The sequence below is a fragment of the Lithobates pipiens genome, unplaced genomic scaffold, assembly GCF_037356315.1.
Source record: "Lithobates pipiens isolate NorthernLeopardFrog02 unplaced genomic scaffold, aLitPip1_a1.2 Scaffold_16, whole genome shotgun sequence".
NCBI lineage: Eukaryota > Metazoa > Chordata > Amphibia > Anura > Ranidae > Lithobates > Lithobates pipiens.
In genome coordinates this window covers 193,196,630-193,223,990 of record NW_027507748.1, presented here as the reverse complement: position 1 = coordinate 193,223,990, position 27,361 = coordinate 193,196,630, and the positions used below count along the sequence as shown (strand labels likewise).

The 27,361-nt window shown below is 43.5% G+C and overlaps 1 protein-coding gene across 4 annotated transcripts in view; it reads right to left on the bottom strand.

Moving 5' to 3' along the window:
• SYTL5 (synaptotagmin like 5) overlaps nucleotides 1-27,361 on the bottom strand; it is a 293,010-nt gene that overhangs the window by 73,725 nt on the left and 191,924 nt on the right. For all 4 annotated transcript variants that reach the window (XM_077480858.1, XM_077480859.1, XM_077480857.1 and 1 more), the window contains 4 exons: nucleotides 25,123-25,272; nucleotides 18,003-18,147; nucleotides 10,662-10,782; nucleotides 7,519-7,631 (listed from right to left, as the gene is read on the bottom strand). In XM_077480858.1, coding sequence (XP_077336984.1) covers nucleotides 7,519-7,631; nucleotides 10,662-10,782; nucleotides 18,003-18,147; nucleotides 25,123-25,272 — 529 coding nt within the window. The remainder of the gene's footprint in view (nucleotides 1-7,518; nucleotides 7,632-10,661; nucleotides 10,783-18,002; nucleotides 18,148-25,122; nucleotides 25,273-27,361) is intronic.

The window sequence follows — 27,361 nt, the reverse complement described above, 5'->3', positions numbered from 1 at the left end:
ATAGGACTGAGGCTGCTCTTCACTTCCTATACCTTGGAGCCGATTGGTGTGCAGCTTTGATCCACTATAGATTCATCATACCTATGTTTTGTCAACTTTTATGGCCTCAACAGTGTATTATTATTTTTCTCATGACTTGTATGTTATAATGGATACTTTATACTGATTGGTCCATCCCATATTTTTTGTATTTTTGGTGCCTTTACAACAAATTTATAAAAAAATAAATAAAAAAGATGGGAGATTACAGCAACATTTTTTTTGGTTTGAAATACTTTATACTGATTTGTCCATCCTACCGTATTTGCTGGCATACAAGAAGACTTTTTATACTTAAAAACATCCTCCAAAAATCAGGGGTCATCTTATACGCAGTGTATGTGCACCTTTAGTTCGTTTTGGGCCAGCTTGGCCCTCATCAGTCAGCCCGCTGGATGTGAGGTAATACTTGATGTAGCTTTGGCTACATACAGTAAACCACGCTTAGCCAGTCACGGCGAGCAATGTATTCTATTAGTGAATACAAAGCCTGCTCGGCTTGGCTTTGAGAGTCAGAGAGGTGCGGGCTGATGATGTTACAACCTCTGCCAATCCGAGCAGGCTTTTTATTCATTAATAGGATACATCGCTCTCCGTGATTGGCTCAGCACGGTATACTGCATGTATACTGTATGTAACCAAAGCTACTGTACATACGGTATTACCGCACATCCAGTAGGCTGACAGATGGTCTTGCTAAATAGTGTTGCCTCGCAAGGGGGGGTAGTCTTATATGATGAGTATAGCCCAAAACAGTTTTAACTGGAAAATTAGGGGGCCGTCTTATACGCTGTAAAATACTGTATTTTTTTTTACTGCTGTTCCCTTAAGAATATATATATATATATATATATATATATATATATATATATATATATATATATATAAATAATGGGCAATTACTGCAACATTACAATTTTTTTTATTTTGCTTTAAGATACTTTATACTAATTTGTCCATGCTATATTTCTTTTACTGCTGTTCCCCTAACAAAGAATTTATAAAGAAAAAAAAATGCTCCAGTTTGATTTATGGGAAGTACGCATGGATTCAAACACAATTACTAGGATCTCATTTAAGCTTTAACGTGATATTGGAATTTCAATAGTAAGTTTTAATCTTTTTAAATTGAGCGGTTTCATTTAAGGCGGGGGTCAGCAACCTGAAGATGGCCATCTACCAGTAGATTGTGGACAGGTGACTGGTAGATCACGGTCTGGCCTTACTGACCTTCCATCCCAGAGCATCAAACAGAGTGCAATGCAGAGGAACTACCTCTACAGTTGAAGCTGTAGAAGGGAGCAAGAGCCGGATAAGCTAATGTCTCCTCTGTAGTGCTTGCTCCTGTCCCATGTGGAATGATACCAACTGCACTCCATCTCTTATCCCAGCCAGCAACCTCCAGAGTGGTGCCAGCAGCAGGAAAGAAGAAATATCCAGGTCAGTGTAAAGCAATACACTGGGCATAACAGTATAGGGCTGCTTTTTACACTGATGAAGATGCACTGCACCCGCGGTGCAGGTAAACCGTAGTACATCAGTGTGAAAACAGCCTTATAGGGGGCTCAGAATAGTAAGGGTCCATTTACATTTGCAGTTTGGGATGTGGTAAAACCCCATAGTTAAGATATGTTTTTTTTATCACCCCTGCCCCAACCGCACTCCCTTTAACTGCAGTGGCCAGGGGTGTACACATGTCTCAGCTGCAGAAAGAGTAATAAACCCCAGCATGGTTGGTGGGTGTAGCATCTGCCAAGCATGACCCATTCAAGTGAATGAGGCCCCCCAACTTTACGTGTGAAGAAGCCCTTACAGCCTGTTCCCACCTGAACGTTTTGTAGCCCTACGCCTGACAGCCCGTTCACACCTGAACGTTTTGTAGCCCTACGCCTGAAGCTACAAAACGCTGGAGGGGAAAAAATCCATTATTCTCAATGGAGATGGTTCACATCTCCACTCCATGTCGCCTGAAGCCCTACGGCTGAAGCTCAAACAAGTTCCGGACCCTTTTTTGTCGCGCGAATTGGGCTGATTTGGGCGTTTTCATTCCCATAGAAACTAATGGAAACGTTCGATTCGAGCGTTTAGCGTGACAACGAGCGTTTCTACGGGCGTTTTGACGCTGTATCTGCTCAAGAAAAAATAAGCAGATGAAAAATATTTTTCCTATTGGCTGAAAAAAAACGCCGAAGTCAAAAAACGCTCGTTGTCACGTGTTGTAGTGTGACAAAACGCTCGTTGTCGCGCGACAAAACGCCGGTAAAAACGTTCAAACACGCTACGCTCAGGTGTGAATGCAGCCTGAAGCTACAAAACGCTGGAGGGGAAAAAATCCATTATTCTCAATGGAGATGGTTCACATCTCCACTCCATGTCGCCTGAAGCCCTACGCCTGAAGCTCAAACAAGTTCTGGACCCTTTTTTGTCGCGCGAATTGGGCTGATTTGGGCGTTTTCATTCCCATAGAAACTAATGGAAACGCTCGATTCGAGCGTTTAGCGCGACAACGAGCGTTTCTACGGGCGTTTTGACGCTGTATCTGCTCAAGAAAAAATAAGCAGATGAAAAATATTTTTCCTATTGGCTGAAAAAAAACGCCGAAGTTAAAAAACGCTCGTTGTCGCGCGTTGTAGTGTGACAAAACGCTCGTTGTCGCGCGACAAAACGCCGGTAAAAACGTTCAAACCCGCTACGCTCAGGTGTGAATGCAGCCTGAAACCCATGATTGGCATGCAATGTACACAATTGTGACACAGTGGTATGACAATTTGAGGTTTAAATCAGGTGTGAGGAGGAGACACTGTGCCCAGTGATCTTTGACTTCTCCCACACTGTTCAGGTAGATCTTTTTTAAGGTTGCCTATCCTTGATTTAAGGAATATTTGATAATACTGTCATGAAGGCTCTTGTTTAGGGTAACAACTAATGATGAGCTAAAGACCTGAACCTTTGAGAAGCTGATACTTAACCACCGCCGTACATACTGTGTATATATATATATATATATATATATATATATATATATATATATATATATATATATATATATATATATGGCTTTGTATTAAGGTGGTCATACTGGGATCATGGTTGAGGAAACAATCATGATCCTGAGACCATTTTTTAGAGCCATAAAGTGGACCTGCCATGACCCATACTAACACAAGGGATGTTGTTCATTCTTTGTCTTTGTGATATCAATAAAGTTGATTAAAACAAACAGAAAAGTACAATGTAAAAAAAGTGGTAACCTGTAGAGGGTATTAAAGCATCACCTATGGAAAATGTAATGTACTATAGTTTGTCCCCATTCCATGGCCATGACATGTTTGGCATCTATTTACTTGGTGTAAGACATCTTTTATATTTTGCCCCAAAAAAAAAAACTGGGTATTATATTTTGTTTGTGTTCTCCAAAATTCAACTTTTTTTCCTGAAAAATTTTGGTTTAACCACTAAAATTCCACCCACCGCATATATACTGTGGCAGGGAGGTTCTATTGCGCGAAACAACGCACCTGTACATCATTTAATGCAATAGATACTGTGGGCGCACGTGTCCACTGCACGGAGGGGGAGCCAATCAGTGGGTAACGCAGTGACATATCACACAAAAAACAGCCTGGTCATTAAGGGGGTAAAACCTTCCAGTTTCTGAAGTGATTAATTAATTGCTGTGCAAATATTGTGTGACAGACAATTGCAACACCCACCCTTTTATTTTCCAGAGCCTCAGTTTAAAAAAATATATATATATTTGGGGGTTCTAAATATTTTTCTAGCTAAAAAAATGCAGATCTTTACTTGAATGACAGAAATGCCAGAATTAGTCTAGTTTTTAAGTAGTTACGCATCTGTTAATCATTCGATTCTCCCAGTCACACAATCAACGTGGATGGGGAAATCCCTCCTGCTGTAGTATTGTATTCTGACTGCATGGAGCTTTCCCCGCTGTTAGACTATAGTACAATGATCAAAAAAAAATCTGACATGAACTAATTACTCGATAGATCAATTTATGCACAACCAGCCTGAAAAACTTTTCATGCCAGTTTTACCAGTGACTGCCATCGTCTCTTGTTATTTAGATAGATAGAGAATATATAGATTTTACACACATACAATTTTCTAGTGCCATAAAGACATGCCTGACATTCCCATAGCCACACTCCTAAACTTTGTGGACAGCCTTCCCAGAAGAGTTGAAAATGTTATAGCTGCAAAGGGTGGGCCAACTCAAATGCTGAACCCGACGGCCTAAGACTGGGATGCCATTAAATTTCATGTGTGTGTGTGTATAAAGGCAGGTGTCCCAATACTTTTGACAATATATTGTATTTTTTTTTTTGACAGGCTTGTTGGAGGTCTTTAGTGAAATATTAGGGGTCTAAACAGATTGAGGACATAGTCCTCATTCTCTCTTTCTCTGCAGCCTCAGTTGCACAAGCTGAAGCATAGTAAACACAGTTACTATGCTTCAGTTATGAACACAGTGAGTGGCTGGTACCAATCACTCACTGTGTGCATTCAGAAAAGTAAGTGGCCCCTTCCACAGCTCTCCATTCTGAAAGGATCGCCTGCAATAGTCAGCAGTCGGCAGTGCCGGGGGGGGGGGGGGGGGGAGCAGGGAAGCACACAGGGGCTCTGGGTAACAGAAGGAAGGGGAACCTGGACAGGAGAGGCAGCATTTACCGAAACAGATCCCCTGTAGTTCCACCCTGCTGCAGCTGAAAGCTGCAGGAAGGAGAGGCAGAGAAGCCGGCGTTCAGCTGCTGCAGGGAGGGAACTATGGGGGGGATCGGTTCAAGTAAATACCAACCCTGCAATCCCTCCTGGTTACCCTTCCTGCAACGGGGCCCCCTGTTGAATTTGTGGGCCCCATATAGTGGGACCGGCGGTACCCCCTTATTGGGGGCCATGGTAAATAGTGTGGCTGTCGTCAGGCGGGGCTGGGGGGGTAGCAGGGTTTCAGTCACACAGTGTATGTGATGTCCTCCTGTCCTAAATGCTATGAACAACTGCATTGTGAAGCAGGTGATGGCTCTGTTGGACTTGGGTACAAGGGGTCAACCAGAGGAAATGAAAGTCAGAGACCACATGCAAGAGTGGGCTTGGCTTCTTTATAATTACAATTACTTGTATATTTTGTTAATTATTTGTATAAAATTTATTTTTTGCAAATACACATTTATTAAACTGTGAAACCATGAGAGCTGGTTCACACAGGGGCGACTCAGATCCGACTTCAGGTCGTCCCTAGTCGCCTTAGGTCGGACAACATTTAAAAATCAATGTAAGGGAATGAGAGCCGTCTTAATGCACGCTACTGAAGTCGCGCCGACTTCAGAAGAGGTTCCTATACTATTTCAATCCGACTTGTAGGCGACTGGTACCCATTGATTTCAATGGAGGTCGCCTCCAAGTCGGATCTCCGTCTATACGGAGGCGACTGACAGAATTATCAGCTTTCAAGAGGGAACTCCACGCCAAATTTATGAAAAAAAATTGGCGTGTTTCCCCCCTCCGAGAGCATACCAGGCCCTTAGGTCTAGTATGGATTTTAAGGGGAATCCCCTATGCCGGAAAAAACGGCGTGGGGGTCCCCCCAGATCCATATCAGACCCTTATCTGAGCACGCTACCCGGCCGGCCAGGAAAGGGGGTGGGGACGAGCGAGTGCCCCCCCCTCAGCCGTACCAGGCCGCGCGCCCTCAACATGGGGGGTGCCTTGGGGAAGGGGGCCACGCGGCCCCCCCATCCCAAAGCACCTTGTCCCCATGTTGATGAGGACAAGGGCCTCTTCCCAACAACCCTGGCCGTTGGTTGTCGGGGTCTGCGGGCGGGGGGCTTATTGGAATCCGGGAGCCCCCTTTAATAAGGGGGCCCCCGGATACCGGCCCCCCCACCCTGTGTGAATGAGTATGGGGTACAATGTACCCCTACCCAATCACCTGTGAAAAAAATGTACAAAAAAACACAACACACAAGGGTTAAAATAGTTTATTGCACAGCTCCGGGTGTCTTTCGTCTTCGGGGGTCTTCTCGCCGGACTCCTCCATTATCTTCTGCTGGCTCTTTTGCTAGCAGAGGAGCCCAGCTTTCTTCTTCGTTGCCGCCACCCTCTTCTTCCGACTTCGGGGGTCTTGTCCCCCTCTTCGGTTCTTCTTGCCGGGCCACCGCTTCTTCTTCCAGCTCTTTTACAAGCGGTGGCCCGGTCTTCTGTCGCCGCCGTCACCTTCCGTTCTTCCTCTTCTTCTTCTGGAGATGTTGACTCGACGCTCTCTCCGGCCGCAATGCCAGGGACGCGGGGCAGGGTCACCGGTTGATGTCACATGGTGGCCCCGCCCCCTTACGACGTCACAGTCCCAGAGGATGCTGGGACTGTGACATCGTAAGGGGGCGCCCACCCCTTGTCCCTATATAAGTCGCCGCGCACCGCATCCCTGGGCATTGCGGCCGGAGAGAGCGTCGAGTCAACATCTCGCTCGTCCCCACCCCCTTTCCTGGCCGGCCGGGTAGCGTGCTCGCATAAGGGTCTGATATGGATCTGGGGGGACCCCCACGTCGTCTTTTCGACGTAGGGGGTTCCCCTTAAAATCCATACCAGACCTAAGGGCCTGGTATGCTCTCGGAGGGGGAACCCACGCCAATTTTTTTCATAAATTTGGCGTGGAGTTCCCCCTTCAGAGCTCATTCTCTGATTGGCCCTGGCAAAAGTCGCCTGGCCTGGGGCGACTTAAAGTCGTGTTGTAAGTCGCCCCAGGTCGTGTTCAAGTCGTCTCCAAGTTGCCTCACAAAGTCGTCCTGGAAGTCGTGTCGCCCCTGTGTGAACCGGCTCTGACACTAAAAAGACAGTCTACCACTTCTGTCATGCTTGTCATATGCAATATTTCAGATCTACTTGATTTAAGTGAAATACATGTTTTAGTACCAGACAATAAATGGAATACTAAATCATAAATAAAAAAATATCTAAAAAAAACTAAAATTCCCTTTTATGAATCTGGGATGTCCTATTAGACTTTTCATTTTCTGTTTTATTCCTTTTGGAACACGGTTTGAGAAATCAACCACATACCCTGGGATGTAAATGAGGTAATGAAAGCACACTTGTAACGCCAGAATTATGATGTTAGGAAATGGAAGCCAAGATGAACAACCTGCTCTTAATGGTAAATCTACAGCAGGCGTGGAGGAGAAAGCCTCAAGGCCTACGATAAACAGAAATCACTGAAAGCTTGGAATACATTTCACATAAACACAAATAGACCATCTGTACTCATCCCATGCCATAGAGAATATCCAGTACCTTTCCAAAGCATGACATTTCGGGATAATGAATAATAATGAATAAATGACATAGGCGGTCAGCTAACAGACACTAAAATAACAGCAAATATCTGTTCAACAACTAATATTTTTCAGTGGGTTGTACTGAGCAAGCCAAGTTTTTGCATGGTTAGCCTATTTTGCAACTCACCAACTCCGTGTTCAAACCCCCAGGAACTGATATAGATTTACTTCTAATGCTTCCTGTGTCTTCTTTTCCCTCTGAATAATGTCCACTAAGATCCAGTTCTGATCGACTGCGATCTAGAAATATGTGTGATATCTTTTATTAGTTGAAATCAGTACTATATAAACAGGGCTTCTACAGCAAAATCAATAAATACATTATTATTATATAGGATTTATATAGTTTGAGCAGCGCTTATACAGGACTCCACTGGCTACCTGTCACAAACCTGGGCAATTTCAACTGAGCACCTAATGCAGAAGTAAAAAACAAATGCATAAGCAGGGGATATCAGTTTTAAAGATATAGGTAGCTAAAAAAAAAAAAAAAAAAAAAGAAAAAAAACCCAACCTTCCTATACTATCCTACAGTACATTCCTGTCCTCCCTTCCCTTCACCACTTTGAAACAATTGCTACTCACTCTGCCCCCATTCTCTCTAGCTCAGCAACCTCCCCTTTAACACCAGTTTGACACCACCCATTCACTTAATGGTCCACGATCAGATCACACTTAGCATCTCCTCTCCCTTGGCAGTGATCAGACACTGCCTTTGCTCTTATTCACCCATCTATTATCAACTTCATCCTCTCACACCCTGCCTCTCCCTCTGTGATTAGTCCCTACTTTGGCTGTCTAAATCAGGGATCTCCAAACTGCGGCCCTCCAGCTGCTGCGGAACTACACGTACCATGAGGCATTGTAAAACTCTGACATTCACAGACATGACTAGGCATGATGGGAATTATAGTTCCTGAACAAATGGAGGACTGGAGTTTGGAGACCCCTGGTCTAAATGTTTTATGGTCAACTGTAGCTCCTCTTTCCACTCCAAGCCATTTTAGTTGCTTTCACTCTGCCTCCTCTATGCCCTCTTAGCCCTTGTACACATGGTTGGAAATTCAGACGGAAAATATCCGATCGGACCGCGTTATCGGATAATCCCACCGTGTGTGGGCTCCATCTGACTTTTTCCATCGGAATGTCCGACCAACAAAGTTTGAGAGCTGGATATAAAATTTTCCAACAACATGATCCGATTGGACCATGTCCAATCGTTTGTAGAGAATTCCGCTCAGACAAAGTGCCACGCATGCTCAGATCAAATTACGAGACCAAAGCTATTGACTACTAGCCTGAATGTAGTCCCATTGTAACGATCGAACGTCATCACGTTCTGAACGATCGGATTTTCCGACAACTTTGTCCTATCGTGTGTATGCAACACCAGTTTCGGACAAAATCCGTCTGAAAAAATCAGACGGATTTTGTTGTCGGAATGTCCGACCGTGTGTACAAGGGCTTAGTCCCAACCCAGCAACTATTCTACTTCTATTCTACTGCTACATATATTCCTTCTCCCAATGCATGTACATCTGCCCTTCTGCCATCTATTGGTCCACGATTAAAGTGGTTGTTAAGCCACTCTAACGTGTCTACACCATCAGCACTGCCTCCTATTATAGTATCTCCCTCTGTGTGTGATTTATAAAAAAATAAATGCTACAAATACCTCATTTCACTGCCGAGATTGCCATCACATGACTGGTCAGCTTTCTCCATTCCTCCTCTGAGAGATGCAGCAGACGGAGCTGAGATTCCCCTGCTAATGTCAGTCTGGAGGGGAGGAGGAGAGGAGGAGAGGAGGAGAGAGCTGGCTGACCATGTAATCGCAATCTCGGCTCTTAAATAAGGTATTTACAGCATTTATATATCATTCACAGAGGGAGACACTGCAATAGGAGGAAGTGCTAGTGGTGTATACAGATTAGTGTTAGGAGAGCAGCAGGAGGGGGAAGGGTGGCTCACACAGAGAGAGGGAAAGGGGGAGGAGGACACAGGAGAGCACATAGCAGGCTGCTGATTAAGGAGGCACAAAAACTGACCACCGTGTCAGGGCTCAGTAGCCATGATACAACGTGGTCTGTTTACAGAGGGGTGGAAAGAAACTGGCAGGATCAGCCAGGTTTTTTAGGTGTTACAGGGGGCCAAATGACACAGGACATATAACATGCTTTAAAGGAGCAGGATCCGTTTTTTTTTGTTTTGGGTTAACATACGCTTTAACTCCTGGTCTGCCTCCTTTTCTTGCCATAATCAGCTTGCACTCGTAATGCTCCCATGATCAATTTAATGAGATGACATTTTCAGAAACCAGTTTAAAACTATCCCTGTAACTTTTTTTTTATATAAACATTCCCTATACTTAGAGCTTAGTTCAGGTTGGTGATAGCTGCAGATCAAATGAACTATGCAGACCCCAATCCCCATTGTGATGTTCTTCTTATATCTCAAATTTCATTGTGTGTCCTATTCCATAAGGAAGCCCTTTTACTTCTTTCATTTACTGGCCATGGTGCATTGCAGACCCAAACTAAAAGACACACAGTATTAACACTGATATGCTTGAGATCATGGACTCTGTTTCTTGGAATATTTAATCTAATAGTATCTGACATTTCAATAGGATTATGGAAAACCTATTTGTGTTTAGTTGTGTCTGCAAGGAAGACAAAGCAATACGATGCAGGGTCTCCGGGTGCGGGGTAGCAGTTACCTATCTCATACATACTATAAGATAACCATGTGGGGTACAAGTCAGGTCCCAAGGTCTTTGTTTCTGTCTCTGATCACTGCATTTGTGTTAAATTTAGACATACAAGTCCACTTGCTACAATGGCAGACAGGACTTGTAGTTTATTCAGTTACATATCTCTTTGAATGAATGATATGGCTGTACAGTTAGAACCCCTCATGGCTGAGCAAAAGTGACAAATAAGAAGAACCTCTGCATGCTGTAATGGGGGGGTTGGGGAAGTCCCATTTGCCCCAAGTTATAGGTCACACCCTAAATACAGGTGTAATGTAACAAAGGTTCAAGAAGTGTAGTTAGCCTTTAATTATATTATTAAAGATGGACAGACCGGGGTAGGCTCTCTTTTAAATTTTTTAATTTAGTCTGATATAGTTACAATTTTAGACATGACCATGTGCAGGGCAAACAACAGGTATGGATACAACTGTGCCGTGACCAAAGTATTTAAAACAGTTAGAAAAGAAAGGGAAAAAATGCAGAACACTAAAGCAAGAAACAGCTGACAGGCCTACCGGATGCTACAGACACCCTAGACAAAGCTAGAGAAGGTGTTCCAGAACCCTTTCTTCTATGCCCCTTCGAAATGTCCTCAGGAATGCTAGAACTAGCTCTTATTCCACTTGCTATTGAACCCTGAAAGAAAAATTATTTTGTTAAAAACTCCTTCATTCAATAGCATTTTTTAACAAGTTTTTCTTAATTTTACAAAAATGTAACTTTATAATGTAAAACTTGATATCAAGAACCATGCAGAAAAATACTTTTGCTGTATTTGTAAACAAATATATTTTTAATAAAAAAAAAAAGAAAAAAAAAAAAAAAAAAAAAAGACATAAATCTTTCACTTTGCTCACGCAGGGAAAAATAACAGGTTCATCTGACACCCCCTCTTCTTCCCTGAACCCCCACCCGACTTCTTCACCTGCTGTAGCCCTGCCTAACTAGTCCTATATAAGAGCTATGCTGATCTGTGTTGGATCTTAACACAGGGTTAATGGCCTTCTACCTATTATCACATTACATTATTCAGTTTTAGTAAATGGTCACTCAGATATTAAACACTACATTATGTAAAGAAGGGGAGAAGATCACATCATCCACATTACTTGGGGATTGTCTTGTCAAGATAATCTTTCAGACTACCCTGAATGGGGAAAGTGACAGGTTTACATTTAAAGGAACTTGTTCGGAAATGAACGTGGTAACTGCCATTGCTGGGGCAGGTAATCGGACTGGTACCCTTATCTTTCCTTTACTACTTACTGTCCCAGCACAAAGGTGTACATTATATACAGTTGTGCTCATAAGTTTACATACCTTATCAGAATGTATAATTTCTTGGCCATTTTTCAGAGAATATGAATATCACAAAAAACTTTTCACTCATGGTTAGTGTTTGGCTGAGTTAATTTATTATCAATCCACTGTGTTTACTCTTTTTAAATCATAATCACAACAGAAAGTACCCAAATGACCCTGATCAAAAGTTGACCCTTTAACATCAATGACAGCTTGAAGTATTTTGTGGTATTTGTGGATGAGGCTCTTTACCTTCTCAGATGGTAAAGCTGCCCATTACTCTTGGCAAAAAGTCTCCAGTTCCTGTAAATTCGTGGGCTGTCTTGCATGAACTGCACATTTGAGATCTCCCCAGAGTGGCTTAATAATATTGAGGTAATTTTATGCTGCTGTAGCCAATGACAGGTTGACTTGACATTATGTTTTGGATCATTGTCATGTTATAATATCCAAGTACGTCCCATGCACAGCTTCCTGGCTGATGAATGCAAATGTTCCTCCAGTATTTTTTGATACCATACTGCATTCATCTTGTCATCAATTTTGACCAAATTTCCTGTGCCTTTGTAGCTCACACATCCCCAACACATCAGCGATCCACCTCCGTGTTTCACAGTAGGAATGGTCTACCTTTCATCATAGGCCTTGTTGACTCCTCTCCAAACTTAATGTTTATGTTTGTGGACAAAAAGCAAAATTTTGGTCTCATTACTCCAAATGACTGTGCCAGAAGGTTTGAGGCTTGTCTGTGCTGTTTGGCGTATTGTAAGTGGGATACTTTCTGGCATTTCCATAGTAATGGCTTTCTTCTGGCGACTCGACCATGCAGCCCATCTTTCTTCAAGTGCCTCCTTATTGTGCATCTTGAAACAACCACACCACATGTTTTCAGAGAGTCCTGTATTTCACCTGAAGTTATTTGTGGATTTTTCTTTGCATCCCAAACAATTTTCCTGGCAGTTGTGGCCGAAATTTTAGTTGGTCTACCTGACCGTGGTTTGGTTTCAACAGAACCGCTCATTTTCCACTTTCTGATCAGAGTTTGAACACTGCCGATTGGCATTCTCAATTTCTTTGATATCTTTTTATATCCCTTTCCTGTTTTATACTGTTCAACTACCTTTTCCCGCAGATCCTTTAACAATTCTTTTGCTTTCCCCATGACTCAGAATCCAGAAATGTTTGGCAGCACTGGATAAAAGATGCAAGGGTCTGTCAGGAGTCCAGAAACTCATTGACCTTTCATATACACACTAATTACAAGCAAACAGATGACAGGGGAGGATGGTTACCTTTAATAGGCATTCAAACTCCTTTGTGTCAACTTGTGTGCATGTTATCAGGCCAAAATCACCAGGGTATGTAAACTTTTGCTCAGGGTCATTTGGGTAGTTTGTTGTGATTATGATTTAAAAAGAGTAAACACAGCTGACTGATAATAAATGGCTTCATCCAAACACTAACCATGAGTGAAAAATGTTTTTGTGTTATTCATATTCTCTGAAAAATGGCCAAGAAATCATAAATTCTGCCAGGGTATGTAAACTTATGAGCATAACTGTATATGAATGAATGAATGAATGAAATACTTATATAGCGCACAATGCGAACTGAATCGCCTCTAGGCGCTGTGGCGAGCTTTGATCATCTGCTAAAAGAGGAAGGTCTTGAGTTTTTTCCTAAAAGCCAGGTGATTTTCTTCCAGGCGGATGTTTATTGGTAGAGCATTCCATAGCCGAGGCCCTTGGACAGCGAATCTCCGATCCCCCTTGGATTTATACCGGGCTTTGGGCACGAGGAGGAGGTTTTTGTTGGCTGATCGAAGACTGCGGTTTGGTGTGTAATGATTTATTTTCTCCATTAGGTATTGCGGAGCTTCTCTATGCACGCATTTGTGGGTGAGGCAAAGGGTCTTGAACGTGATCCGATTTTTTACGGTTAGCCAATGTAAGCTCCTCAGTGAAGGAGAAATGGATTCCCAGGGTTTTTTTCCTGTTATCAGCCTTGCCGCCGTGTTTTGGATCAGTTGTAATCGCGCAAGTTGATATTGTGGTAATCCTATGTAAAGCGAGTTTGCGTAGTCCAGTCGTGAATTAATGATTGTTCCAACTACCACTGCTTTGTCATTCTTTGGGATAAAAGGGATGAGTCTGCGAAGCATGCGCAGCAGATGGTGAGATCGACTGACTACTGCTCCTATTTGCGCATCCATTGACATTTGTGCGTCTAAAATAACCCCGAGACTCTTGGCTTTGGTCTTTGGGGAGATAGTCTGCCCAAAGACGGTTGGTGGAGACCAGGAGGTTTTGGTTGCGGGCTTATGATTTGGGTGTAAGATAAGAAGCTCTGTCTTTGATTGGTTCAGCTGGAGGGAGTTGGTGGTCATCCAGTCCTCTATTGATTTGAGGCAGTTTTCAAGTTGTTGTTGGTGATCTTTTTTTCCATTGATCCGGAAATAAAGTTGCGTGTCGTCAGCGTAAGAGTGGAAGCAGAGATCTGAGCATCTGATGATTTGAAGGAGTGGGCGAATGTAAATGTTGAAGAGAACGGGTGACAACGGAGAGCCTTGAGGGACTCCGCAGGTGACTGCCCGAGTTTCGGAGAGGAATTTTCCTAGTTTCACTGTCTGTGACCGATTTCCTAGGAAGGACGCGAACCAATGGAGATCTATGTCTTGGACTCCGGCTACTTCTGTGAGGCGGACGAGTAGAGTATTGTGATCTACTGTATCAAACGCTGCACTTAGGTCTAGCAGTACGAGGAGACACGGCTCTCCGTCATCTGCCGCTTCGAGGGCGTCATCCCAAATCTTGAGGAGAGCTGTTTCTGTTCCATGACCCGGGCGGAAGCCTGATTGCAGCGGGTCCAGGAGTTTGTGAGTATCCAGGTGAAGTTGTAGCTGATGTACTACAGCTTTCTCCATGATCTTAGAAATGGTGTTGAGGCTTGTAATTGGCCTACGGTTGCTTGGATCCTGAGGGTCCAGGTTTGGTTTCTTGAGTAGAGGTTTGACGATGCCTTGTTTGAGGATGCTGGGAACAATCCCTTCGTGGAATGATCGGTTTATGAGGTGGGTTATGGTTGGAGCCACGATGTCGGAGCATTCTTTCAGTAGTTTTGTGGGGATGATGTCAATAGGTGAGGTACTGTCACGCAGTTTATTAATGATGTTTTTTGCGGTGTCTACGGTAATTGGGGATAGTGAAAATTTTGGCGGTTGCGGTATGTTGGTGCGGACATCCTCTTTATGTATTTGCTGGCTGAGGTCGGATGTTTTCTTCTGACAAATTGTTTCCCTGATGGTTTTGACTTTATCGATGAAAAAATCTGACAGTTTGTCACAGTAATCCTGGGATTCGCTTTCTGGGGGTTCTAGGCACACCGGATTCATTGATTGATTAACCAGTTTAAACAGTTCCCGTGGTTGGTTTGCGGCCGTTGAGATTGTATATGAGAAGTGGTCCTTTTTGGCTTTGAAGATTGCTTTCCGATAATTCTCTGTCAGACCTTTGTAGTTAAATAGGTTTTCCTCGGTGGGATTTCTTCTCCATGTTCTTTCCGCTCTTCTGCGTTCTTGCTTTAGTACGGAGAGGGAGCTATTAAACCATCCAGCATTTTTCTTCCTGATGAGAGCCCTGCGTTTTGGTGCTACCGAGTCTGCTGATTGCAGTAATGCCTTGTTCAGGGAGTTGAGTGTTTCCTCCGTAGAGTGGTTTAAGGTTATTGTAGATATTTTTTTGGACAGAGTGGTTTTGAAGGCTTCGGAGTACAGTTTTTTATGCGATCTGGTCCAGTGCGTTGTTACAGGTTTCCGTTTTGCGTTGGTGATGTTGGTAGTGATTTTGAATTTGATGGCGTGGTGATCCGTCCATGGCAGAGTTATGTTGTCGCATATGTTGACGTCGATGTTCTGTTTGAAAATGAGGTCCAGGGTGTGTCCTGACCCATGCGTGGGAGTCTTTATCAGTTGCTGTAGACCCAGTTCTTCTAGTTGATTGATGCAGGCAGTCGCGATGGGGTCTTTAGGCTCGTTTGCCCAAAGGTTGAAATCTCCGAGTGCCAGGAAATTTTTGAATTTTAGGGTGTGCATTGCAAAGGATTCCGTGAGGGGTGAAAGAAGATTGGACTTTGGTCCCGGTGGTCTGTAGCACAGTAGAATATGAGTGGTGTCATGGGGTGTTGGTTGAAAATGTAGCGTCAGGGTTTCCATAAAAGACACTGGGTTCTGAGATGATGGTTTAGTGAGATCCAGGTGACCTTTAAAGATCACTGCTAGGCCTCCTCCTTTTTTCCCTATCCGGTGTTCGGTTAGGATCCTGTAGTTTTCCGGCACCAATTCGGTGAGGATGGTGTTGCAGTCAGAGGTTAACCAGCTTTCGGTGATGAAGAGACAATCTACATTGTTCTCGATGATGAAGTCGTGTACTTCCAGTCTATGTTTGACTGCAGACCTGGCGTTAATCAAGGCGCAATCTAATTGTAGTGGTCGAGTAGATGTCTTCCTGTGGTTGGGAGCCGCTTGTCGTCCGGTTTTTAATAGTTGTTCTCTTTGAAGTATTTTTTGTATGGAAGATGGCAATGTGGTGTTGATGTTCCTTAGTCTGTGCAGAACTTCAGCTGAGCATTTGAAGTAGCACATGGTTTGTGGATGCTGTTGATGGTACTATGGGCCTAAGATGATGATCCTGATCAGGGTATTGATCCTGAGGTGGGGCTAGGTATCAGACTTGCCGCCGTGCTTGAGGCTATTAGCGCGCAAGTTGATCAGGGGATGCCTATATGGATGCGGAAGGAGTTGTTGTATTCGGTTGCTGGCTGTTCCAGCTGCCTTTACTTAAGGTGGAGTTCTCCGCTTAGAAAAGAAGTCTGGCTGTGATCTGGAATAGTCGTCCTAGGATAGCGTAAAAAATGGAAAGGAGGCCGGAGGTAGGGGTATGCTAACCTATGGTTGTTCCAGAGGAAGGCAAAAAACCCCCTGACAGTAGCAGCCAAATGCACCAGTGGGGCAAAAATTCCTTCCTGATCCCCGTAGGCGGTCGGACAGAGTCCCTGGAACAATCACTGGGGGGGGGGGGGGGGGAGTGGAGGTGCGAGCTTACCTGGCTGCGGTTGTCCCCTTAAAACACTCTGATCCGGTGAATCTGGCTTGCTGTCAGCCTGACATTTCTGGAAAGCTGTCTGGTTGCCCCTTGCAGTGGGATCTTTAAAATGGAGGGGAGGATGGATGTAGGATAGAGGTTAGAGACTCCTGTCTTAACTCCTGTTTTCAACTCCTGGTTATTAACTCTCCACTTTAGTTCAAAAAAATCCACTTATGTTCAGAAAATCCACATGCAAGCCACAATCAGGGAGCAAGCTCAAGGGGGAGTTTGTATAACTACCTTTATACACCTGTGAACAATTAACCCCTCCCCTAATTTGGGAGGAAGAAAGAGGGGAAAAAAAAATGCTGTTTAAAAAGTGTCAGCAAAAAAGGTCTTTTAAAAACTGCTAGCAAATGTATCAAATGTATCAATGTATATTCTCGACACAAGAATTCATCAGTGACTTACTGATTATTTGGAAAGAAGTACGACACCCCTGGATCTTATATTTTCAAAAGCCAAAATTTCTGCCTGACAAGTTCTATTTAAACAAATAATATTATTTTGATACTATGTCAGCATCAGCACCAATCGAGTGAAAAATGAACGTCCTGAAAACGCAATACCTTTTTTGCAGAATGCTGGCTGTCAAATGTACTCTGTTTAACCGAGAGGATGATACACATTTTTTGATAATAGTTTTATTCATCAGTTGTCTTATTTTTTTTTTAGAGCAACAGGCTAGCAAACTTAATTTGCAAACAAATGAAGACTGATTATGCTACAAACGAAGATAAATCAATTTCCTTTTTTTCTCGCTTGCTAGTTGTTTGAAGGGCCTCTTCGTCCTCCTTTGGATGTTGAGCACAAAATTCTGGGTGTAGTTAGTGTGTCTCCACCGAAGTTGTGCTAGTTTGCAGCAATGTGCCAATATGGATTCATGAGGTCTAGTAGAACTTTTTATTAAAAACTTTGCACAGCTAGATTTTATAATTGGTTCCATACATGAGTATTTATCCCAGTTTTTGAGAGAAAGACAGTATTTGTTGCTTTTACCGCTTCACTATAGAGTAATGGCCGGGCTGGGACAAGCATCGATCTGGGGGAACATACCTGTACATCCTCCCAGATCTGTGCCTGATGCGTGCCCCCTGGAGCCCCAGTAACGTTCACTATTTCATTCTACTAGTTCATCACATAAGAGAGAATACCAATACATTTGTTTACTATTGGCATGAAGAACACTCCTCCCTTTAAAGCCCCTTCAGACATATGTGTTAACAGATCTCAGACTTCAAAGGTGTGAAGGTCCAGAAAGACAATGAAAAGCTCATTATTTTATTAATGTTTACTGGACATTCATTCTCTAGCATAGTTATCCATACACTTATAGTAAAGCTATAATACTGTTCCTGCTCTGTACACACATATTATAATGTCAATTGTAAAGATTCATAAGCAGTAACTTACTATATGGCTGTAGTTTGAAGATATGCTTTTTCTACTTGGTGTTGGTGAACTTTCTTGCAGGACCACAGTTGTGTTGGTCTTGCCGCCATTGCTCCGACTTTGTGTTGAGTTAATACTGCCACCACCCAAGGAATGGACACTTCCACTAAAGAAAGAAAGCTTCATGGTAAATCAATTAAACTTTTGTCTATTGACCCTCATTTTGCTTCACCTATCCTAAAGCTCAATAGCAGAAAACCACAGCAATCTCCCTTGCAGTACAAGTACTGCTCCCTGCTTGTTTAGTCTAGGGGACACTAAAAGTACATTTACTTTACTCTACATGCTCTTTTACTTCCTTGGCAGGCAGTGCTCCCCCGGTGCTCTGATGCTGCACTGTCCCTCAACATCCTCACATGCAGTGCTGACCCTGAATTGGTCTTGATGACATTAGAGGACTTTAGACAAAGTGTAGGAAAGAATAGGCTGATGGGACTGGTCTAGCAGTATATTGCTAGAGTGCAGGAGCAGAGGATTGAGAGGGTAAATCTGCTTTTTCAAATCCCATAGACAGAAACGAGCAGTGAACCCTTGCTGTGCAGGTATAGCCCCACATCTAATCTGATGCTTTTGAGGCCAGAGGCGTGATATGGGGTCTAATATCCCTTGGGATTGCAATTTAAATTTTCAATTCAAGTTGATTAAATATATAAATAAAATAAAGGTACAGTGTTAAAAAAAGTAAATAAAATACTTTTTTTTTTTTTTAAAGTGCCCTGTGTGCAGCAAATGCACGTAGGACTCACATGTCCCATATAAATGGTGATCACACCACACATGTGAGGTATTGCTGCGAAAGTCAGCGTAAGAGCAATAATTTTATCGCCAGACCGCCTGTGTAAATCTCTACTGGTAACCAGTAAAATATTTTAAAGCATTGCCTATGGAGATTTTTAGCTACCATATTTTGGCGGCGTTCCACGAGCAGACATCATTTCTTAAGCATGACATGTTTGAAATCTATTTACTCAGTGTAACATTATCTTTTATATTCTACCAAACAATTTGGTATTATATTGTGTTTCGTGAAAAAAAAGTCAGGTAGAATTGGCGCTATACCCTTAAATAAAATGTGTGTCAATGTGTGGAACTCTATTAATTAATAAAATTATTCCTAATCCATGCAATTGGTTAAACAGTTATACATCCATACCAATAAAGGTTGTGAGACAGTAAAAAAATAAAAATAAATTGGTAATATAAACCTAGTGAAAAATACTGAAATAAATAAATAAATGCAATATTATTATCCTATAAACATAAAATGCCAACAAGTCCTTTGTAATATATTAAACAGTTCATAATCCAAATGGTGCCTTGTGCAAATATCCAAAGAAAATCCCCGGTGCGCTTTGGTGAAAATGAATTATATTGCGCTCACCAGATCTTTACCCCTACTGGGGGAAAATCGCCTTCACAGTGTATAGCCCCTGTGTCCCTCTCTGGCATCTCCCTGGGAATTTGGTTATTCGTCCATCCACAGTTTAGATTCTCATTTAAACATTACATGTAAAAAGGAGGAGAATCCATAGTGTAGTATGTCTTTAACCACTTCCCGACCGCCGCACGACGATGTACGTCGACAGCATGGCACAGGCAGGCATATGGGCGTACCTGTACGTCCCTGCCTTCCCGCGGGTCGGGGGCCCGATCGGGCCCCCGCCCGGTGCCTGCGGCGGTCGGTATTCGTGCGGGAGCGATCCCGGACGAGGGGGCGGCCATTCGTTCATGGCCACCCCCTCGCGATCGCTCCCGACGAATAGGAATCGTTCGTGACATCACTTCCTCTCCTGTAATGTAAACACAGGAGAGGAAGTGATGTATTCTCTCCTCCGTGTCGGTATTTTTCGTTCCGACACCGAGGAGAGAGGATCGGTGAGTTGCACCAACACGTCACTACACAGTAGAACATGCCAGGCACACTCACACCCCCCCGATCACCCCCCCAATTACCCCTGCCCCCCAGTCACAGTGACACCAATGTCATTTTTTTTTTTGGCATTGGTGTCATTTGTGACTGTAATAACTGTTAGGGCAGTTAGGGTTAGCCCCCTTTAGTTCTAATGTACCCCCCTAACCCCCCCAATAAAGGTTTAACCCCGTGATCACCCCCCGTCGCCAGTGTCACTAAGGCTGGGTTCACATTGCAGCGGTTTATGAGAACGAATGTGATTCGCACCGCACTGCAGTGCAAATCACATCCGATCTCTGTGCGATTCGAGTTCAGCCATTCGCCGCACCCGCCGCACCCGCCGCAAATTCGCACGGGACCCTTTTTTTGGCCCGCAGCAGAATCGGATCGCATGGGTGTTCATACCATGCGATCCGAGTTTGCAGATCGCACTGCGATATGCGAACTGATCTGGGGGTGTCATTAACATTTCACTGACACTCCCAGCAGTTCGCATAGGGCAGTGTGAACTGCCGCCGGGAGGCATGCGATGCGGGAACCCGCCGCGGATTTGTGGCGTTCCCACATCGCTCCAGTGTGAACCCAGCCTAATAAGCGATCATTTTTCTGATCGCCGTATTAGTGTCACAGGTGACGCTAGTTAGGCAGGTAGGTATTTAGGTTCGCCACAGCTTTTTATAGCGCCAGGGACCCCCATATACTACCGCATAAAGCCCCCTGATTGCCCCCTAGTTAACCCTTTCACCAGTGATCACCATATAACTGTTACAGGTGACGCTGGTTGGTTAGTTATTTTTTTATAGTTTCAGGGCACCCGCCATTTATTACCTAATAAAGGTTTAACCCCCTGATCACCCGGCGGGTGTCATTTGTGACTGTAATAACTGTTAGGGCAGTTAGGGTTAGCCCCCTTTAGTTCTAAGGTACCCCCCTAACCCCCCCAATAAAGGTTTAACCCCGTGATTACCCCCCGTCGCCAGTGTCACTAAGGCTGGGTGTACATTGCAGCGGTTTATGAGAACGAATGTGATTCGCACCGCACTGCAGTGCAAATCACATCCGATCTCTGTGCGATTCGAGTTCAGCTATACAGATAGTATGGCTGAATTCGTGTCGCACCCGCCGCACCCGCCGCAAACTCGCACGGGACCCTTTTTTTGGTCCGCAGCAGAATCGGATCGCATGGGTGTTCACACCATGCGATCCAAGTTTGCAGATCGCACTGCGATATGCGAACTGATCTGGGGGTGTCATTAACATTTCACTGACACTCCCAGCAGTTCGCATAGGGCAGTGTGAACTGCCGCCGGGAGGCATGCGATGCGGGAACCCGCCGCGGATTCGTGGCGTTCCCGCATCGCTCCAGTGTGAACCCAGCCTAATAAGCGATCGTTTTTCTGATCGCTGTATTAGTGTCACAGGTGACGCTAGTTAGGCAGGTAGGTATTTAGGTTCGCCGCAGCTTTTTATAGCGCCAGGGACCCCCATATACTACCGCATAAAGCCCCCTGATTGCCCCCTAGTTAACCCTTTCACCAGTGATCACCATATAACGGTTACAGGTGACGCTGGTTGGTTAGTTATTTTTTTATAGTTTCAGGGCACCCGCCATTTATTACCTAGTCTCACTAGTGTACCCCTAAATTTAGGGGTGTCTACTTTCCAAAATGGGGTCATTTGGGGGGGGTTTGTGCCATCTTGGCATTTTATGGCCTTCAAAACTGTAACGCCCTTAGAAAGCCTGAAGGCGGTGCTTGGTTTTCGGGGCCCCGTACGCGGCTAGGCTCCCAAAAAGTCCCACATATGTGGTATCCCCGTACTCAGGAGAAGCAGCAACATTTATTTTGGGGTGTCATTTCACATATGCCCATGACATGCGTGAGCAATATATCATTTAGTGACAACTTTGTGAAAAAAAAAAAAAAAAAAAAAAAGTTTGTAATTTTCCCGCAACTTGTGGCAAAATATAAAATATTCCATGGACTCAACATGCCTCTCAGTAAATAGCTTGGGGTGTCTACTTTCTAAAATGGGGTCATTTGTGGGGGTTTTGTGCCATCTTGGCATTTTATGGCCTTCAAAACTGTAATAGGTAGTGAGAAGTGAACTCAAAAATTTACGCCCTTAGAAAGCCTGAAGGCGGTGCTTGGTTTTCGGGGCCCCGTACGCGGCTAGGCTCCCAAAAAGTCCCACATATGTGGTATCCCCGTACTCAGGAGAAGCAGCAGAATTTATTTTGGGGTGTCATTTCACATATGCCCATGGCATGCATGAGCAATATATCATTTAGTGACAACTTTGTGAAAAAAATAAATAAAAAAAAAAAGTTTGTAATTTTCCCGCAACTTGTGGCAAAATATAAAATATTCCATGAACTCAACATGCCTCTCAGCAAATAGCTTGGGGTGTCTACTTTCTAAAATGGGGTCATTTGTGGGGGTTTTGTGCCATCTTGGCATTTTATGGCCTTCAAAACTGTAATAGGTAGTGAGAAGTGAACTCAAAAATTTACGCCCTTAGAAAGCCTGAAGGCGGTGCTAGGATTTCGGGGCCCCGTACGCGGCTAGGCTCCCAAAAAGTCCCACATATGTGGTATCCCCGTACTCAGGAGAAGCAGCAGAATTTATTTTGAGGTGTCATTTCACATATGCCCATAGCATGTGTGAGCAATATATCATTTAGTGACAACTTTGTGTAAAAAAAAAAAAAAATATTTTTTTTTGTCATTATTCAATCGCTTGAGGCAAAAAAATAAAATATTCAATGGGCTCAACATGCCTCTTATCAATTTCCTTAGGGGGTCTACTTTCCAAAATGGGGTCATTTGGGGGGGGTTTTGTACTGCCCTGCCATTTTAGCACCTCAAGAAATGAGATAGGCAGTCGTAAACTAAAAGCTGCGTAAATTCCAGAAAACGTACCTTAGTTTGTAGATGTGACAACTTTTGCGCAAACCAATAAATATACAATTATTGACTTTTTTTTTACCAAAGACATGTGGCTGAATACATTTTGGCCTAAATGTATGACTAAAATTGAGTTTATTGGATTTTTCTAATAACAAAAAGTAGAAAATATCATTTTTTTTCAAAATTTGCGGTCTTTTTACGTTTATATCGCAAAAAATAAAAATCGCAGAGGCAATCAAATACCATCAAAAGAAAGCTCTATTTGTGGGAAGAAAAGGACGCAAATTTTGTTTGGGTACAACATTGCATGACCGCGCAATTACCAGTTAAAGCAGCGCAGTGCCAAATTGTAAAAAGACCTCTGGTCATTTACCAGCAAAATGGTCCGGTCTGAAAGTGGTTAAGAAAGGTTTATTGAAAACAGACAACTACTCTCATCTTATCAGAGCAAGATTCGCTATAAGAAATCCTCACACCGCCAGCTGCTGTGGTGTATTCAAAAGAGGTCACTTCTCTATAGCCACGCAATTTAAGGGTATAGCGCCAATTCTATCTTACTTTTTTTCACATGCTAATAAGCCCCACCCGTTTTCGGGGCTGGTATACCAAGTAGAGGCAGCTCGTACCACAAAACATCTTAAGACATTTAAGAATTTTTCAGTAGTATCACAATTTTATATGTAATCTCATTTTTTTCCAAACACCGATTAGGGGTTGTTTAACCACTTCCCGACCAGCGCACGACGATGTACGTCGACAGAATGGCACGGGCAGGCATATTGGCGTACAGGTACGTCCAATATTCAATGCCGCCCTGCCATCGGGAGCGCGCCGCCGGCGGCGCGCTCCCGCGCTGGTCGGGACCCCCGTGAGTCCGGTCGCGGGACCCGCGGACTCGATCGCCGCGGGCATCCCCGCGACCGTCTCACGGAGCGGGCGAATGGAGGAAATGCCGTGTAAACAACATTTCTCCATTCTGCCTAGCAACTAGTGACGCTGATCTCTGCTCCATGTGATTGGAGCAGAGATCAGTGTTCACTAAATGAAAGCCCAACCCCCCCACAGTTAGTAACACACCCCTAGGAACACTTAACCCCTACACTGCCACCCACTGGTTAACCCTTTCACTGCCAGTGTCATTTACACAGGAATCACTGCATTTGTATAGCAGTGATTACTGTATAAATGACAATGGTCCCAACAATGTGTCAAAAATTTCGGATGTCTCCCAGAGTGTCGCAGTCGCAATAAAAATCGCTGATCGCCGCCATTACTAGTAAAAAAAAAATAATAAAAAATTATTAATAAAAATGCTATAAAACTATCCCTATTTTGTAAACGCTATAACTTTTGCGCAAACCAATCAATAATCGCTTATTGCGATTTTTTTTACCAAAAATATGTAGAAGAATACGTATCGGCCTAAACTGAGGGAAAAAAATGTTTTTTTATATATTTTTGGGGGATATTTATTATAACAAAAAGTAAAAAATGATGCGTTTTTTTCAAAATTGTCGCTCTATTTTTGGTTATAGCGCAAAAAATAAAAACCGCAGGGGTGATCAAATACCACCAAAAGAAAGCTCTATTTGTGGGAAAAAAAGGACGTTAATTTTGTTTGGGAGCCACGTCGCACGACCGCACAATTGTCAGTTAAAGCGACGCAGTGCCGAATCGCAAAAAGTGGTCTGGTCTTTGACCAGCAAAATGGTCCGGTCTGCAAGTGGTTAATCATCACTATTACATATACACATATATATTTTTTCAGCAGGAGTTCCCTGCAAAAGGGTATGGACACTAATATCTTAACAATTTGTATAACAACGATAGCAATTTTATAACGCTAACAAGTGGAGGATTAGTGGCAATAAATATATTAATTTAAAAGGTATAGCGCCAATTCTACTGGATTCCTTTTTCATATTGTGTTTCGTGCATTAAAATGAAAGTGTATTGTTTCCCAAAAATTTGAATTTTAAAAACTGCCGTGCAGATATTGTGTGACATAAAAATATGCAACCATTTTATTCATAAGGCCTCTGCTGAAAAAAATATATATAATGTTTAGGGTTCTAAGTAGTTTTCTAGCATAAAAAAATAAACATTTTTTTAGCAGTAGGAGAGGAATGTCAGGATTGGCCCGGACTGGAAGTGGTAATAGCTATGTGTAAGGGAGGGTTACGCTTCAAGCACCCCTGATCTTACATCTTCCTAATACTAAAATATCTTCCAAACTACTGCAGAACTGGATACATGCTTACATCACAGAAACTGGTGAACTACGCTTGGATTCAGGTCGAGAGTCAATTTTAACGCTTGCTTGACTAACTCCGTCACCATTGTCCCGGACACTTTGAAGGTAATCTGCCTGAGAAGCTTCTGGGAGACTGTGGATATCTATTCTGGACCTCCTGCAGCACAGAACAAAATCAAAATCAAGTTAAAATGGATTAAATTGCCAAAAGTAGCACAAAAATCAATTTGATGGTATTTGTTTATAGGAGTGCAAAAGTTAATCAATACAGTCAAATATAGTTTATTTTTATCGAACAAAAAAACACTGAAATAGGATATATACAGTATCTTACATAAGTGAGTACACCCCTCACATGTTTGTAAATATTTTATTATACCTTTTCATGTGACAACACTGAAGAAATTACACTTTGCTACAATGTAAAGTTGTGAGTGTACAGCTTGTATAACAGTGTCAATTTGCTGCCCCCTCAAAATAACTCAACACACAGCCATCAATGTCTAAACCGTTGGCAACAAAAGTGAGTATACCCCTAAGAGAAAATGTCCAAATTGCCCAATTAGCCATTTCCCCTCCGCGGTGTCATGTGACTTATGAGTGTTACAAGGTCTCAGGTGTGAATGGGGAGCAGGTGTGTTAAAGTGGTTGTAAACCCTTACAAACCACTTTGGCCTACAGGTAAGCCTAGATTAAGGCTTACCTGTAGGTCCAAGAAATATCTCCTGAACCTACACGGTTTAGGAGATATTTGCCAAAATACAGGCACCGCTGTCTACGGCGCATGCACCGTAGACAGCGGCACGCAGGCGCACTGAGCGCGCCGCTGTTAACGGCGATATGCCTCGAGTGGCGGCTCCCGTGCACATGCGCGAGAGTGACGTCATGATGGCTACGTCGAATAACAGCGGAGGAGCAGCGAGACCCACGGAGACCCACCGAGAAGATGGATGCTCCGGACTACAGGGGACAGCGGTGACATCGCTGGCTCCTGTGTCAGGTAAGTGACACATTATGGGCTACTATGCGATGCATAGTAGTCCATTATGCTTTACCTTTGCAGGGAATCAAAGAGGAAGTAAACCCATCAGGGTTTACTTCCTCTTTATATTTGGTGTTATCACTCATTCTCTCATACTGGTCACTGGAAGTTCAACATGGCTGCTCATGGCAAAGAACTCTGAGGATCTGAAAAAAAGAATTGTTGCCCAACTTTAAGATGGCCTGGGGTATTAGAAGATTGCCAAGACGCTAAAACTGAGCTGCAGCACGGTGGCCAAGACCATACAGCAGTTTAACAAGACAGGTTCCACACAGAACAGGCCTCTCCATGGTCGACCAAAGAGGTTGAGTGCACCTGCTCAGCGTCCTATCCAAAGGTTGTCTTTAGGAAATGGACATATGAGGGCTGCCAGCATTGCTGCAGAGGTTGTAGGGGTGAGGAGGGGGGTCAGCCTGTCAGTGCTCAGACCATATGCATCAAATTGGTCTGCATGGCTGTTGTCCTAGAAGGAAGTCTCTTCTAAAGCCTGCAAACAATTTGCTGAAGACAAGGAGACCAAGGACATGGATTATTGGAACCATATCCTGTGGTCTGAGGAGACCAAGATAAAATTATTTGGTTCAGATGGTGTCAAGTGTGTGTGTGGCGGCAACCAGGTGAGGAGTACAAAGACAAGTGTGTCTTGCCAACAGTCAAGCATGGTGGTGAGAGTGTCATGATCTGTGACTGCATGAGTACTGCCGACACTGGGGAGCTACAGTTCATTGAGGGAACCATGAATGCCAATATGTTCTTTGACATACTGAAGCAGAGCATGATCCCCTCCCTTCAAAGACTGGGCCACAGGGCAGTATTTCAACATAATCATGACACCAAACACACCTCCAAGATGACTACTGCCTTGCTAAATACGTCGAGGGTAAAGGTGATGAACTGGCCAAGCATGTCTTTAGACCTAATCCCTATTGAGCATCTGTGGAAGGAGAAGCGAAAGGTCTCCAACATACACCAGCTCTGTGATGTTGTCATGGAGGAGTGGAAGAGTGGCAACCTGTGAAGCTCTGATGAACTCAATGCCCAAGAGGGTTAAGACAGTGCTGGAAAATAATGGTGGCCTCATATTGACACTTTGGGCCCAATTTAGACATTTTCTTTTAGGGGTGTACTTGCTTTTGTTGCCAGTGGTTTAGACATGAATGGCTGTGTGTTGAGTTATTTTGAGGGGGCAGTAAATTTACACTTA